This window comes from Solanum lycopersicum, chromosome 2, assembly GCF_036512215.1.
Source record: "Solanum lycopersicum chromosome 2, SLM_r2.1".
Classification (NCBI taxonomy): Eukaryota; Viridiplantae; Streptophyta; class Magnoliopsida; order Solanales; family Solanaceae; genus Solanum; species Solanum lycopersicum.
The window spans coordinates 49,752,861-49,768,394 of NC_090801.1; the positions used below are offsets into that span (position 1 = coordinate 49,752,861).

Here is a 15,534-nt window from a genome sequence, read left to right on the forward strand (position 1 = left end):
AGCCACAAGATTATTCTTTTTAGCTAGCATCCAATATTAAAAAGACCAGAATAATTTATGTCTTGGTTTGCATAATTGATAATCATGAGAAAAGATACACGATGCTCGTATATTTGGATATATGTTAAGAATATAATAACTAATAAAAATATTTTTTTTAATTATTTAAATTTTTAAATAAAATAGTCGTGAACTTTAATGTGATATTAAAGTGGGCAGAGGTCCTGAAATAGAACTTCATTGCCGTCTAAATTAAAAAAATTCATATGCTTGATTTATGAAAAAAAGTCTCTTATTTTAGGTTTGCACGTGAGGGGATGTGTTAAGAATATCATTAACTAATAAAAATATAATCTTTTAATAGCTTAAATTTTTAAATGAGATAACCACACACTTAACGATATATACTTCTACATTAATTATTAAATCCTTGATGATTTTACCTTACATATCTTTAATTATGAGAAAGATACAATTTTTATTTTGAAGAGTTTTGATACTAACCGTTGGTATATGAGTCTATATATAACTTGGGGAAAACTAAGCAAAAATCTGTAAAAGTAAAATAATTATTAATATGTATTTCTTTATATTCACACCCCACTAAATAATTGTATTATATATATTCAACTAATTTTACTTTAATTGATACTAAATTAGTATCAATTTTATGATATTATTAAGGTTGATAATTTTTACTTAATTAATCTTAAATCAGTAAATATACTGTATTAGTATCAACCTTAATGATATCAATGCAGTTTATAATACTAATTTAGTATTAGTTAAGAGAAATCATCAACCTTATTTTAATTAATAGGGGATATGACATGCAATTATTTATGAGAGAATAAACATATTAGGAATTACTTTAGATTTAGATATGAATGATTATAATTAATTTAAATTTTATGAGTTTTCTGTGTAACTTAATATTTATGTCAGGAGCTTCGTTCATGTGCTAGGATCTGTGTTATTTTAATAGAAAAAGTTCCCTTTATAGGAATCTACTAGTTTATCAAACAAATATATTAAAACATTCCAATAGGAACTCAAGTTAAATTAATAATTTTTTAAAAATAATATTATTTTTTCAGTTCGACTTAGGATAATAGAAAAAATCACTCATTTTAATAAGATAATAAGATAGAAATATATTTTCCAAAGATCCCTTTATAAATATATGATTTTATTAGTACTATAAATTAATGATTCTTTAAAACTATAAATATATAGTAAAATATGATTCTACTTTTTTTTATTTGTTAGAATTTAACTCTAGTTGTTTCTCATCTCTAACTTTTATTATTGCATCCAAAAATTATGATATTATCTTTTCGAACCGCATCATAAAATTGTGAGTTCTAAATATAATAAGTGTTCCTTATGCGCAACTGGTTCCTAAGGTAAAAATATATTATAATGAATCATACACATGCATTGTATTTTACGTATAATAATTTTTTTATAAGCGAATTCAATAATTTTGACACCTAATTTAGTAAGATACAAATTTTGATGTATCCATTGTACTCTCTATATAATAAATTTATTTTTTATCGAATTCAAAACTTATGATATATAAATTAATAAAATATTATGATTTTGATATAAATTGATCTTTATTTAATCTCAAAATATTCTTTAAATTAATAAATATTAATTTATTAATTAAATAATTCATATAAAATAATAATATTTTATAATTTTACCAATATTAATTTAACGAGGTTTTACCGTAAACCTGTATATACCTACCTATATATAAATGATTGCAATTTGCATGTTTGTTTAGTATGGTTTGCTTGAGACCATGATAACTTGCAAACATGTCTTGTTCAACTAATTGATAAACTATAGGCCTAATGTTATTTTACTTTAGCATGAAAAAAATGCATTTTGTCTCTTTCACAGTCATGGTATTTGGTTTAGGTGGCTGTGTAATCTATCAAAAGGCAATCTAAATTAAGTTCTTTAAAATAATTTTATTTGTTTATAAGTTAATATTTTGTTCAAAATAAATTATCGACAAAGTGTCTAAATTTTTAAATTTATTTTTATTTTAAAATTAGGTCAAATTGAATAATGCTCAAATATGTTGCGCCTGCCTCGTAAGGCACATCCTTGACCCATGGTGGTTGCGCCCTAGAAGGCGCATACAATTTGAGCCTTCCTTATAATTAAAAAAAAATGTTTTTTTAATTGCTTTTTTGAAAGTTAAAATTAAAAAAAAAAAAAGAAATATTTTCATTGCCTTTTTTTGGAAGTAAAGTTTTTTTTAAAAAAAATATTTTTTCATTGCTTTTGTTTGGAGATTTTTTTTTTAAAAATAAAACCGTCTTCTCTTCGCATTTTTTATGGAAGTCAAATTTCTTAAAGAAAAATGTTTTTTTAAGAAAAACCTTTTTTCATTGTTTTTTTTTGGAAGTTAATATTTATTGTTTTTTAAAAAACGTTTTTTCATTGCTTTTGTTTTTTGGAAGTTATTTTTTTTTTTAAAAAAAAGACGTTTTTTCATTGCTTTTTTGGAAGTTAATTTTTTTTAGGAAAGCTCATTTCTTTTGGTGTCCTTGCAATGAAATATAAATTGCAAACGATTTGACTCGTTTTCTAGGAGTTTTTTTTTTTAATTTGACTCGATTTACGGTTAGATTCGATTCTCAATTTGATTCTATACATCACTAGTTAAACCTTTTGCATTCTGTAAAATCTATTATTATCTGTACAAAAACATCAAAATTTGCTTTTGGTGTCCTTAAAACTATAAGTATTGCAATGAGTAATCAAATTATATTGAATCGGTGCAATACAATTTTAATATCATTATATCAACTTTTCAAATTTTTGAACCACATTATTATTCTTACTTCATACATCTTACCTTCCACGAATATATTATTATTATTATTATATACACGTGAAGTTGAAAAAAAAATGTTAATAAAACTTACTTTTCACCCCAATCTAATATTTAGCCAAGTTATATGTATGGCTAGCTAGCAGTTTTTCTAAGGCAACTACGTATTATTGCCATCAATATTCTATTTGAAGTTTGTCGGATTTGGTGACACTAACACATCCACCTTTAACTCGTACTATATCTGTTCACTTTTCATTTATCAATTTTTAATTATCATAGTTTTTTTTAAGTCAAAATTTTAACTAATATTTTATAATGTGATATATAAAAAATTACAATTTATAATATATTTCGTATAATTTTAAATATTTATTTTTTGTTTAAAATATTAAATTAATATAATTTAATTTAACTTTAAAATTGAAAGTTAACTTTTAAAATGAACAACATGACAAGTAAAAGTAGACGGAGTTGAGTGATATTATTTTGTAGTTCGAGAAAATTTCAAAATTGGAAACTTCAATAGAATAACAATTTAGACTTCAAAATAAACTGGCAAGCCACATAATATAATAGCTAACCCAACAATTTTGAATTTAACGAGACAAAAGACACTATATATATAACTTGATCACTTAGTAATGCAACAATATATCCATCAATATTAATTCCTTCCTTCAAACTAAAAAATAATGGAGATTCAATTCACAAACTTTGTTGCATTTTTGCTCTTTCTCTCAACAACATTTCTTCTATTCAAAAAATGGAAGACTCAAAACCTAAATTTGCCTCCTGGTCCATGGAAATTACCATTTATTGGAAGCCTACATCATTTGGCACTGGCAGGTCCACTCCCTCATCATGGTCTAAAAAATCTAGCAAAACGCTATGGGGCGCTCATGTACTTACAACTCGGAGAAATTCCTACCGTCATCATTTCTTCGCCACGTATGGCTAAGGAAGTACTAAAAACTCATGACCTAGTTTTTGCAACGAGGCCGAAACTTGTAGTGGCCGACATAGTCCACTATGATAGTAGTGACATAGCATTTTCTCCTTATGGTGAATACTGGAGACAGATTCGTAAAATTTGCATACTTGAACTCCTTAGTGCCAAGATGGTTAAATTCTTTAGCTCGATTCGTCAAGACGAGCTATCGAAGATGGTTTCGTCTATACGAACGATGCCAAATAATCATCCGGTCAACCTTACAGATAAAATATTTTGGTTTACTAGTTCAGTAACTTGTAGATCAGCTTTAGGAAAAATATGTTGTGACCAAGATAAATTGATAATTTTTATGAGGGAAATAATATCATTGGCAGGTGGATTTAGTGTTGCTGATTTTTTCCCTACATGGAAAATGTTACATGACGTTGGTGGTTCGAAAACTAGATTATTGAAGGCACATCGTAAAATCGATGAAATTTTGGAAAATGTAGTGAATGAGCATAAACAGAATCGAGCAGATGGTAAAAAGGGTAATGGTGAATTTGGAGGTGAAGATTTGATCGATGTTTTGTTAAGAGTTAGAGAAAGCGGAGAAGTTCAAATTCCCATCACGGATGACAATATCAAATCAATATTAGTCGTAAGTATTCTATATCAAACTTGATATGGTAACCTGAATGATATCGTAGTTGTTTTATTTAATTTTTTTTATCATGTAGGACATGTTCTCCGCGGGATCTGAGACATCATCGACAACTATAATTTGGGCATTAGCAGAAATGATGAAGAAACCGAGTGTTTTAGCAAAGGCACAAGCTGAAGTGAGACAAGTTTTGAAGGAGAAGAAAGGTTTTCAACAAATTGATCTTGATGAGTTAAAGTACTTGAAGTTAGTAATCAAAGAAACTTTAAGGATGCACCCTCCAATTCCTTTGTTAGTCCCTAGAGAATGTATGGAGGATACAAAGATTGATGGGTACAATATACCTTTCAAAACTCGAGTCATAGTTAATGCATGGGCAATTGGACGAGATCCTGAAAGTTGGGATGACCCTGAAAGCTTTTCACCAGAGAGATTTGAGAATAGTTCCGTTGACTTTCTTGGAAGTCATCATCAATTTATTCCGTTTGGTGCAGGAAGAAGGATTTGTCCAGGAATGTTATTTGGTTTAGCGAATGTTGGACAACCTTTAGCTCAATTGCTTTATCACTTCGATTGGAAACTCCCTAACGGACAAAGTCATGAAAGTTTGGACTTGACAGAGTCACCTGGAATTTCTGCGACAAGAAAGGATGATCTTGTTTTGATTGCCACTCCTTATGATCCTTGACTACATTGAAACAGTTGTAATTGTCTGGGGACTGGGGTATTATATTATAGTACAAATAAAGGTTTTCCAGTTTTACATGATGTATTTAAGTGTTTGTATAAGACAAACTTCTGAATGAAAAAAAAAAAATCTTATCAAGAACTCATTTACTGCAGCCTATAGCATCAACTAACCTTCTTCTATTTATGGCTAAAGGAAATTTTGTTGAATGATTTATTTTGTTGTTCTGTTTTTACAAGGGCAACTTATTTATACTCACGGTGAATCGGTTGACTGGAATTGCAAGATGTACTTAATCCAGAAAGCACATGAATGTTTCTAAGCCATCAGGTTCAGGACAAAAGTTTTCTTGCAAACATGAGACACATTGATAGAGAATACCATTTAGTGGAAGTAGTGAACACTATTATAGCTCAATTTACAGGTAAGTTATAGTCTACAACAACCAAACTCGAAAAAGCACATACTTGCCACTAAATACACAGGTTTCCTTGAAAACTTGGGCAAGTGAAGAAAGACTACTAAGGAAACCATACAAGCAAGTATGAAGAACTTATTTAACCTTGTTATAGTTTATGGAGCAATTACAGATCCCTTCTGCACATTGGGCAAGAGCCATGTCTCAACAGCCATGTGTCGATACATGGCAAGTGAAACATGTGATGACATTGTGGCAAACATCTAACAGTTTCTCCAAGTTGAAAGTCCTGTATGCATATAATAGCGAAATGGACTCAGGATCAACAATTAATGTAGTATCTGGACAAATAGCAAACAAAAGGTGTAAAATGTTATTCACCTGAAGGCAGACGGAACAAGAGACTCTCTCTCCAGAACCATCCAAGTTGTTACCTTTTTTGATTACAATCTTGGGGATCTTTTCAACCGAATCTCCATGCAAGCCTTTAGCCACACCCGTATCAAAAATGTTAGGGACCTCGTCATATGCAAGTTCAACAGCTCCCATCTAATCAACAAGAAAGACTCAGCCAATGAAGGGAAAGTAAGTTGCTGTCAACATTTTAGATGGCCAACAATCATGTAGCATATATGCCTACCTGACTCTGGACTGCACTTAGCATTGCCGGGCCAATCCTCTCACGAACCAATCGACCACTTAACAGGCTTGTGAGTACATCAATCTGCTTAGTTTAAAAGTTTCATCAATCAAGGGTATATACCTTAGAGCCACAAAAATGATCTTAAGATTGTAATAATGCTTTCTCGTCTCTCTGATTCTTCAGTTGATGTGAGGGAAATTCTACAAGACGAGTGTCATATAAATGTGGATGCTAAAATAGCAGACATAGAGGAGTAGATGAAAGGTCACTTGAAATATTTTGGGACCTAAAACCACATAAAGGGGAGTTGTCTCTAGAGATCTACAACCTCTGAATCCATATAGACTAGGGAAGAACATAACAGAATGGAAGCAAAAGTACTAGTTGGGATTAGCTTTTAGTCAGGTTGGTACACTTGCATTAGATCCATATTTGTGAAGAGTCCTCTACATTATCTAGATATTTGAATTTCAGTATATGGATAGATTTGAGATATAGAGAACTTTTGGTGTCAGCAAACACCTAAGTTTTGCTATAAGATAAAATTATTGAATAGTAATGAGAGCGGTCATATAGCTAAGCTTAACTAGTTTGGGACTATGGTGTCGTAAGTAGTTGGTTTGCGTGAGTGGGATGTAGATTGACGCCAATATTGGACCAGGACATGATTTGCCCATCTATTATTATCCCATATACTCAAGTTATAATATTACAGAACCAACTCTCAGCATTATTAGTGAAAAAGAATCTATATTGCTTACCAAGTAAACAAGACATGTTATTCCAGATTCATCCGACTGCCATAGTAACAGAGATGACTCAAAGACTTCGAGAGAGAAAACAGCACCAGAGATGGCACCAACTGCAGCACCTCTGACAAATCCACTCTCCGTCTCCTGGCCAATCAAAGCTCCAGTCAATGCTCCTAATAAAGTGCCCACTGCAAGAAGCCAATCCATATCTGATTAGTTTCAGCTAGCAATAGGTAGAGAAAGATAACAACCATATTTTTAAATCTAAACAAGCCCCTAAACATTGAACACAATAACATATCTATCAGTCAATCAATTCACCAAAATCCTAAACAGAGTTGGTAATCAAAAGGTATAGAAACGCCAAAAGAAGTTTCTTTTTTCTGCTATTAAGAAGAAACACCCTGAATTTTCAAGTCAGAGAAACAATCTCAACAAGGAAACAGACGCCCCTGATCAAATATGTGCAAACCCGGGCATACAAAAAGCTATCTCTGGGAAAATCCCATATACACAAATTAAATGGTGGAAGAAAATACAGAATCAAAGAAATACCGGATACCCACCTAATGCAAAGAAGAAGGTGAAGATAGCAGATAAGACGCTGCCAATGATTGCAGAAACCGCAACGCTAATGAAATCTTTAGCCCTATCAACCAAATCCCTTATACAAAACGAACAAATAGAAGAGGTAAGAGGGAAAACATGAGATGGGTATGCGTAAAATTCCATTTCCATGGATTCTTTGAACGATCAACAACAAAAGACTTGGCCTTTTCTGATTTACATAAATCAACTACTTATTCTAAAGGGAACTCCATTCTATTTCTTCCAACAAGGAAGGACGAAAATAAAAAGTCTTTCTGCCTTCATTTTTTTCAAAAGATTTCAAGAAAAAAGTGGAGCTAGTCTTCGTTTGAAAATAGAGAAAAAGATGTTTGCTTGTTGATGCCAAAGCTTTAAAGGAAGTCATAAAATCAATTTGAGGTTAGACATAACTTCTATTCCAATAAATTGTGATTTTGATAAGCTAACAATGCAAAAATGATAGGTTGTAATTTTCATACTTTTTCCATGGTTGTTACCAATGTAAAGTATTCACTCTCTAATTATTTCTTTCACTTTTCATATATATATATATATATATATATATATATATATATATATTAAGAAAATAATAATTAATTGAGACAAATAATTAAAACTAAAATTTTCTTTTTTAATTTGTCAAAATAAAATTTTTTGAGACAACTAAAAAAGAAAAATTGACAGAGAGATAAAAGGGAGGTATTATTTAAGGAGTAATGGTAAAAAAAATGCCAAACAAAAATATCTTCCATTATAATTTGGCTTCAAAATGTCATTATCGTCGTTACTTTGGTTTAAAAATGCCTTATAGTCACAAAATGGATAAAAAATATCCTTTTCCGAATAAATATAATTTTTTTTTCTTTTTAAACACATCTTCTTCCTAATTAAAATATTGTTAAAGAATATCATTCTTGTTTTTTTTCTTCAAAAATCACTTTAACAAATAAAAATATAGGAAACATTTTTTCTTCTTAATCTCATTTTATCAATTAAAATAGAATAACTTCATGTTCCCTTTCGAGAGATAATATATATCATATAAATAAAATCATAGTATATCGATCATTAATTTATAATTATATAATGATAAAATAATGATAGTAAAATAAGAAATATTTTTATTTTTTATTTTTTTCCTGAAATGTGTTAAAGAGAAAATAATAATATATTTATTTAGAATATGAGCATTTTGACCCATTAAATAACAATAAGGACATTTTTGGACCAAGGTATTGACCGCTAGAATATTTTTGGATCAAACTACAAACGGAGGACATTTTTATTTCTTCCACATAGCTTAAGGGCATTTGAACCAAAGTATTGAAGGTACGGACAATTTTAGGCAAACTATAAACGGGGACATTTTTATTCCTTTCACATAGTCTAAGGACATTTAGTTTATATCACGTTATTTTAATTTTTGTTATATTATCATTTGAATTCATTGTTAGGTAACCATAAAAATTTTCATTCGTTATAATAACCAATTTTCTTTTCTTTTACCTAAACAATTTCATTGCTTCACTCTGCTCGCCTACAAAAATGTATTTCGTTCACCTACAAAACCACCTTTCTAGTCGAGCACACGAGAAGACCATGTAGAAGTCCTCCATCTTTATGTTACCGACCTGATCATCCATATCAGAAGAAATTGGTTCATCCAGACAGGCCGTAATAAGTCGCTAGTCGAAGGTTTAGACCAATCGCAATTCATCACCATCTTGCCCACCTCCAATTGTGTCGCTCACAGCATGACTGGTCTTCCAGCGGTAGTGAAAATTCTCTCATTCTCTAGTCAAAGACTTAGTTAGATGCGGGATATAATCCATGAAGAGTGATACTAACGTTATATCATATCATCACCATCCCTCTTTTCGTACCGCTAAGAATGCTTAGTGCCACTTCATCAACTGATCACGTCCTTATTTTAATATTTTTTTCCTCATTGTGTGGTTACTTATGTTTTAAGAAAAAACTACATAAAATATATCAAATTGTAAAATTATTTATCCAAACTGAAGTCAACTCAAACTTTTTATTTTAATGGACCCATGGCCCGAATTGTTTACCCGTTTATCTCATTTTCTTCTTTCTTGTTTCGGGCATGACGTTAGCATCACTACTATGAATTAATCATCTGTGATAGCCCGTAGGTATATAGATACAATATCAGTATCATATAGGACTATACAAGACTGAGCTCAATCATCTGTGATACTTTGTTGGTATATTGATACCCTATCAGCATCATATTGGATTGGACTCTTTTTTTTTAAGAAATAAACAAGTATTAATTAAAGAAATTTATTAAAGTATCTTATTTATTAATAGAATTTTTTTAATATACTTTTTTCATTTTGCAATTATTTTTTTTTTAAAAAAATGTATCTAAATTATGACACCTTTTAAAACTATTTTTAAATTATAATATTGAAGAATTGAAACATACCTCAATGATATCACAATAATAGATAGATATATAGTATTATGGATGATTGAGTAATCTCATCAAAAGGTTGAAACAAATCTCAACGAAATATCGTTCAATTACTCATTTATATACGTATATACTCATAATTAAAATATTAATTATGAAACTTTCCAAATTGTAAATTAAACATAATATTACTTTCATAATTCATACACAATAAAATAAAATTATTAACTATAATATTATTTATAAAAAACTTACTGCTACCAAATATGAAGTCCCTATTGAGTTGGTGAAGGGCAGATAGTTTATGGGGAATTTATAGTTGGAGAGATATTTTGTGAAGGAGGTAGATAGGTGATAGTAAAGTTAGGTATTTTATTTAATTATTAATGATCCAAAGTCCATCAAATATTCTGTCCATCAAAACAAGGCATTGTTTCTTTTTGGTCATGTAACGAACACAAAGCACCACGTGCCCCTTTTCATTTATTGACTATATAATATAATACTCCATAATTATTATTTTATTTTATCAGAAGAAGAAAGAGAAATCCTCGTACTGCCAATATTCTCCATCTGTCTACTTCAACTTTTCTTATTGCCTTCAAAATCTCACTTTAATATTCATGTTATATACACGTATTATATATCAAGGCGGATCTAGGAATTAGGGTTATTGTATGTCAAGCAGAGGTGGATTTATATGATTTAATAGGGGTGTACGTGTATTGGTTAATTTAAAAAAAATTTATGTGTATATATGTATATCTATTGTGAAAAACTGACATAAAGTAAGATATAATCAACTGTACCCATAGGAAGCGTATGAGTGCCCTTGTTTAGTTGGTACAAGTCAGAGGAACCACTCGCGAGAATACAGTTCAGTCTTATTTCATTATTTTTATTTTAAGTTTAGCTTATAAATCATAGTCGTACCATTAGTAACCAATCAAATACTACATTATTCGTTAATTGTAGTGAAAATTTTGTTAACTACCTAAATGAAGATAGTATTGGTGCATCAAAATCTCCAAATTTCAGATTGTCTCTAATGCTCAGTAGACTAATCGATTAAACCAATTTTAGATTCAGATAGAATTATTCGTCTTGTGGCTGGACGGAGAGCAGGATTGAGCGACAGACGGAAGCCTGAAGCTTTATTTTCTTTTTAAAAACGATATTGTATGTATATATGGATTTCAAAACACCCAGATAATTATGTTTTTAATAATTAATCGACCTTTAATATTATTGATTTATCATACAACATATGATTAATATGATGTAAATTAGTGTTCATGAGTGATTTGTATATCAATATTTTTTTTTGAATGTAAGTGTTTATAAGTATTCAAAATTGATAAAATTATAGTACATTTTAAAATGTATTCTTCGTAACATAAAAATAAGGGATAGTGCCCAAGTACCCCCTCAACCTATGCCCGAAATCTCAGAGACACATTTATACTATACTAAGGTCCTATTACCCCACTGAACTTATTTTATTAATAATTTTTTACCCCTTTTTAGCCTACGTGGCACTATCTTGTGGGCCCAACGATGATTGACTTTTTTTTTCAAACTAGTGTCACATAAGCTAAAAAGGAGTAGAAAATTACTTATAAAATAAGTTCAGGGGGGTAATAGGACCTTAGTATAGTATAAGTGTGTCTCTGAGATTTCGGGCATAGGTTGAGGGGGTAGTTGTGCATTTTCCCTAAAAATAAAAAGTATAATTATAATAAAGGATTTTAAGTATGAAAATTTATTCTTAATAAACTAATAAAAATTTTTAAAAATATATGATCATTATTTTAGTTAAATGGATTCAATGAATTAAATTAGTCTATTATTAAAAAAAATAATGACATGTCATGCCAACTAGGAAAGAGTGATGATTTTGAAATGTCAAGTATATTTGGAGGAAATAGTGATAGTTGAGTGATATTTTCGTCTTAAAAAAAGATAAATGATATTTTAAGACAATTCTCTTAACTTGGGGGACCATTCAGGGAATTGACTTAAGTAAGATATAGATAAGTGAATTAATAATCTAGTCAAATTGAATTTAATTTGCTATTGTTGCTAAAATGTAATTAAGATGAATTAATACAACCATTTTAGGAGCTTCTCAATTTTAAAGAAACAAAATGATTAACTTAACTATAAAATAATTGATTTAAATACATGCTAATTACTTCAAATTTAAAACTGTAATTCAAGCCTAAACTAAATTAACAAAAATATTTATTTTCATAATGTAGAAATCTTATAATATGATTTCCAAATATTTATGGAATATACTAATCACGTACATATATAATTATACGAAATATATTTATTATTTAAAATACGATAAAATCCACAAAAATAGTTGAAACAACCTTTAAAATTATTTGAATATTATAAAGCCAAACTATTCTAAATCCTTTGAAAATTAAGAAGCTCGAAACTCAATTATTATCGGAGAGGGTTAAAATTGAGTGTCAACACTAGGTCTAACCTATTGAAGTAACTAGTTGTTGAATGTTTAGTAATGTTAGGTTTAAAAACCTTAATGACGAACCCTGTTGAAATTGGACTTTTGTGTGATAAGGAATTGGGGAAAATTTAGTAGTGATGGTTGTGATTTCATGATTTGTGTGATGCATGCATGTTCTTGCTTCATTATGATATTTGTATGTATATGAATGTTGCAAGATTGATCACGTGGTTGTAACTGAGATCGATGAATGATGTAGCCATGAAATTTTGATGTAATTGTATGATCTTGATGATGTACTTGTGATTGTGATTGTGTGTGATTGAGGATCATATTTCCACGTTCCGACAAGATAACTTGGATCGAATTGCCATATTTCGGCATAAATATTGGTTCGAATTGCCACGTTTTGACAAATTAACTGAGATCGGGTACCACGTAGGTGCACTATCAGTTTGAGTTTGGATTCCGTGAGAGGATCAACTACTTATGATGAGTTGATGTGGAAGACATTATATTTTGGTATTGTGATATGGTTATATTTGCGATGATTGTGTTCCTATCTAGGGATGACCTAGTTTGGATGGAAATATGGGCATGTATGTGAGTGTGTGGGGTGATATGTAGATATCTTATGAGGTGTATTTGTCGAAAAACAGTGATTTATTGAGGTATTTTTTGGGGTAAGTATTCTAAGGAGAATTGTGACAATGGCTAGAGATTGAGGCAATGGGAAAACATATTGGTTGGGGTAGATAAGGTGAAGATACTTTAAGGATCTGACAAGATTGATTGGTAGGAAAGGATGTTAGCGGTGGTGGGATTACCTAATGTGGGTTAGCAATGTTTAGGCTATGACTTAGTAGTAATGTGATTAGCAATGTATAGGCTATGACTTAATAGTAATGTAATTAGCAATGTTTAGGTTATGACTTAATATAACTAGAAGCGTTAGCAGTTGGGAAGGAGAAATGGTTAGAAATCAAAGTATATTGGTACAAGTTGAGGGTGTTGTAAGAAAGAGCAAGGGTGGAGAAACGAGTGGTACTTGTATGATCCCCTCCCCCGGGCACCCCCTTACCCCCTAAAATTTTTTTGTTTTCCAAAAACAAAAAAAAATTATTTTTTAAAAATAAAAATAAAAATTGACCCCCTCCACCGGGCACCCCCTACTCCAACCCCCCCCCCCCCCCTCCCCTTTCATCTTCCACCAACCTACCCCTATTTTTTTTATTTTTCAAAAATATAAAAAAATCATTTTTTGCAAAAAAAAATAATTTACCCCCTCCCACGAGCACCTTTTGCTCCCCCTTCCCACCAACTTACCCCCTAATTTTTTTTATTTTTCAAAAACAAAAATATTTTGTTTTTGCAAAAAAAATATGTTTACCCTCTCTTTTTTGTTTTGTTATTCAAAAACAAAAAAATCTGCTTTCAAAAAAAAAAATTCCCCCCCCCCTTAAACCCCCAAGTTTTTTTAATTCTTCAAAAACAAAAAAAAATTATATGTTTTTTGCAAAAAAATAAAATAAAATTACCCCCTCCGCCCGGGCACCCTTCCCTAGCCTTCCACCAAAATTTGTTTTTTCATTTAAGTTTCAAATTTCTGAAAAATTAATATTAATTTTTTTAGCACAGTTAAGAATTTTGAGTTAAAGTGAAAATATGTGATCTAATATAGATAAAATGGATACCCATATTAAACTCATTTTGATCATATTTGTAGAGTCTCTTAAAATATTTTGAAACTCATATTTGACCAATTAAAATATAAGTAATCCAAGCGATTAAATATGGACAAAATAGGCTCATTTTATTAATATGGGCTGAAATTGCCACCCGTAGACCTAACTTTAATTTAGGACCACAAGATTCAAAAGTCTTCTTTATACTCTTAAACTCCGTGCCAAGTCAAACTAGGTCATTCTTTGTGAAACGGAGAGAGTAACAGAAAGAAAGCAGTCAACTAATTATTCGTCATATTTTTATTTAATTAATGACCAGATTCAAACAAGGAGACAGAATAAAAATTCATTTATTTGCATCAAGCTTTCGAGGGGCTCATTCAAAGCTTACTAAAACTACTGTTCAATAGAAAATAATAAATTTAGATTCGGCTCATTGGGATAGGGATAGGAAAAGAGATCGTTTGTTAGGATTAACACAATAATTTGTGAAAGGTGAGTATTAGATTTATATACGATCCATACGAAAGACAATTATTTCTTAACCGTAAATTTGAGGGTTTGCATTAATTTATAAAGGTTAAGCAATAAATTAAGGTGATACAATAAATATATTTATCAATCATGATTAGTACAAAGACACCTGTATAGAATTAGATTAAAGTTAAATGGTCAAATACATAAACATATTTTTAAATTTATTGGGGTTTTCCTCACGTATCTTAACTATGTTATTTTTTTATTGAATAATTACCATCCATAATTTGTTCCTTTTAAACACCGTTGGCTGATGTGGAACCAAATTTTGTGAGGGCTACTGATAGATGTTACATATGTTGTTCCAAAATTCATTAGTCCAATTGATAGTGAAAATGTTAGAGAATAATTGTGTTTTACTTCAAGTCATTTGAACACATTAGAAAACAAATAAAACTAACACACAATTTGTCTTCATTCCTTCAATCAAAATTATTAAAATACGACCATAATTAAAGACATTTACAATAGAAAAACTTATCAAAATCAGCCAACACTATTTAAAAGGAACAAATTATGAGTGGTTCAATGATTTATTAAAAAATGACGTATTTAAAATACTGAAGAAAAAAAACCCAACAAATTTAGATATCTGTTTATGAGTTCGGCCAAGTTAAATCAATCCATAATACTAATTGAGCTTGCTAACTCAAATTCATAGTAGTGTCTTAAAAATTCTTAGCAGTGATATCTCGCCTTCTATATGAGATAGTAATTCCACCATTAATAATTTTACTGTTTGATAGATAAAATAGATATGTTAATACAAGGACAGTGTCTTAAAACATGGAGTACATATCATTTATGTCCTTATCTCTAACTTAAACTTTGTTCATTATAATAGTCAAA

The 15,534-nt window shown here is 29.9% G+C and overlaps 2 protein-coding genes across 2 annotated transcripts; one reads left to right on the forward strand and one right to left on the reverse strand.

Annotated features, from left to right (window-relative positions):
• Window positions 1–3,466: 3,466 nt before the first annotated feature.
• On the forward strand, window positions 3,467–5,284 carry LOC101254058 (premnaspirodiene oxygenase-like). Its single transcript, XM_004233516.5, has 2 exons — window positions 3,467–4,452; window positions 4,532–5,284. Exons 1-2 carry the CDS (start codon window positions 3,553–3,555, stop codon window positions 5,141–5,143), a joined length of 1,512 nt encoding a protein of 503 aa, XP_004233564.2. The 5' UTR covers window positions 3,467–3,552; the 3' UTR covers window positions 5,144–5,284.
• Window positions 5,285–5,526: 242 nt separating this feature from the next.
• On the reverse strand, window positions 5,527–8,069 carry LOC101253750 (NEP1-interacting protein-like 1). Its single transcript, XM_004233515.5, has 5 exons — window positions 7,523–8,069; window positions 6,966–7,144; window positions 6,202–6,285; window positions 5,943–6,110; window positions 5,527–5,850 (listed from the first exon to the last, which is right to left on the reverse strand). The coding sequence occupies exons 1-5, from the start codon at window positions 7,692–7,694 to the stop codon at window positions 5,728–5,730; spliced, it is 726 nt and encodes a 241-aa protein (XP_004233563.2). The 5' UTR covers window positions 7,695–8,069; the 3' UTR covers window positions 5,527–5,727.
• Window positions 8,070–15,534: the final 7,465 nt, after the last annotated feature.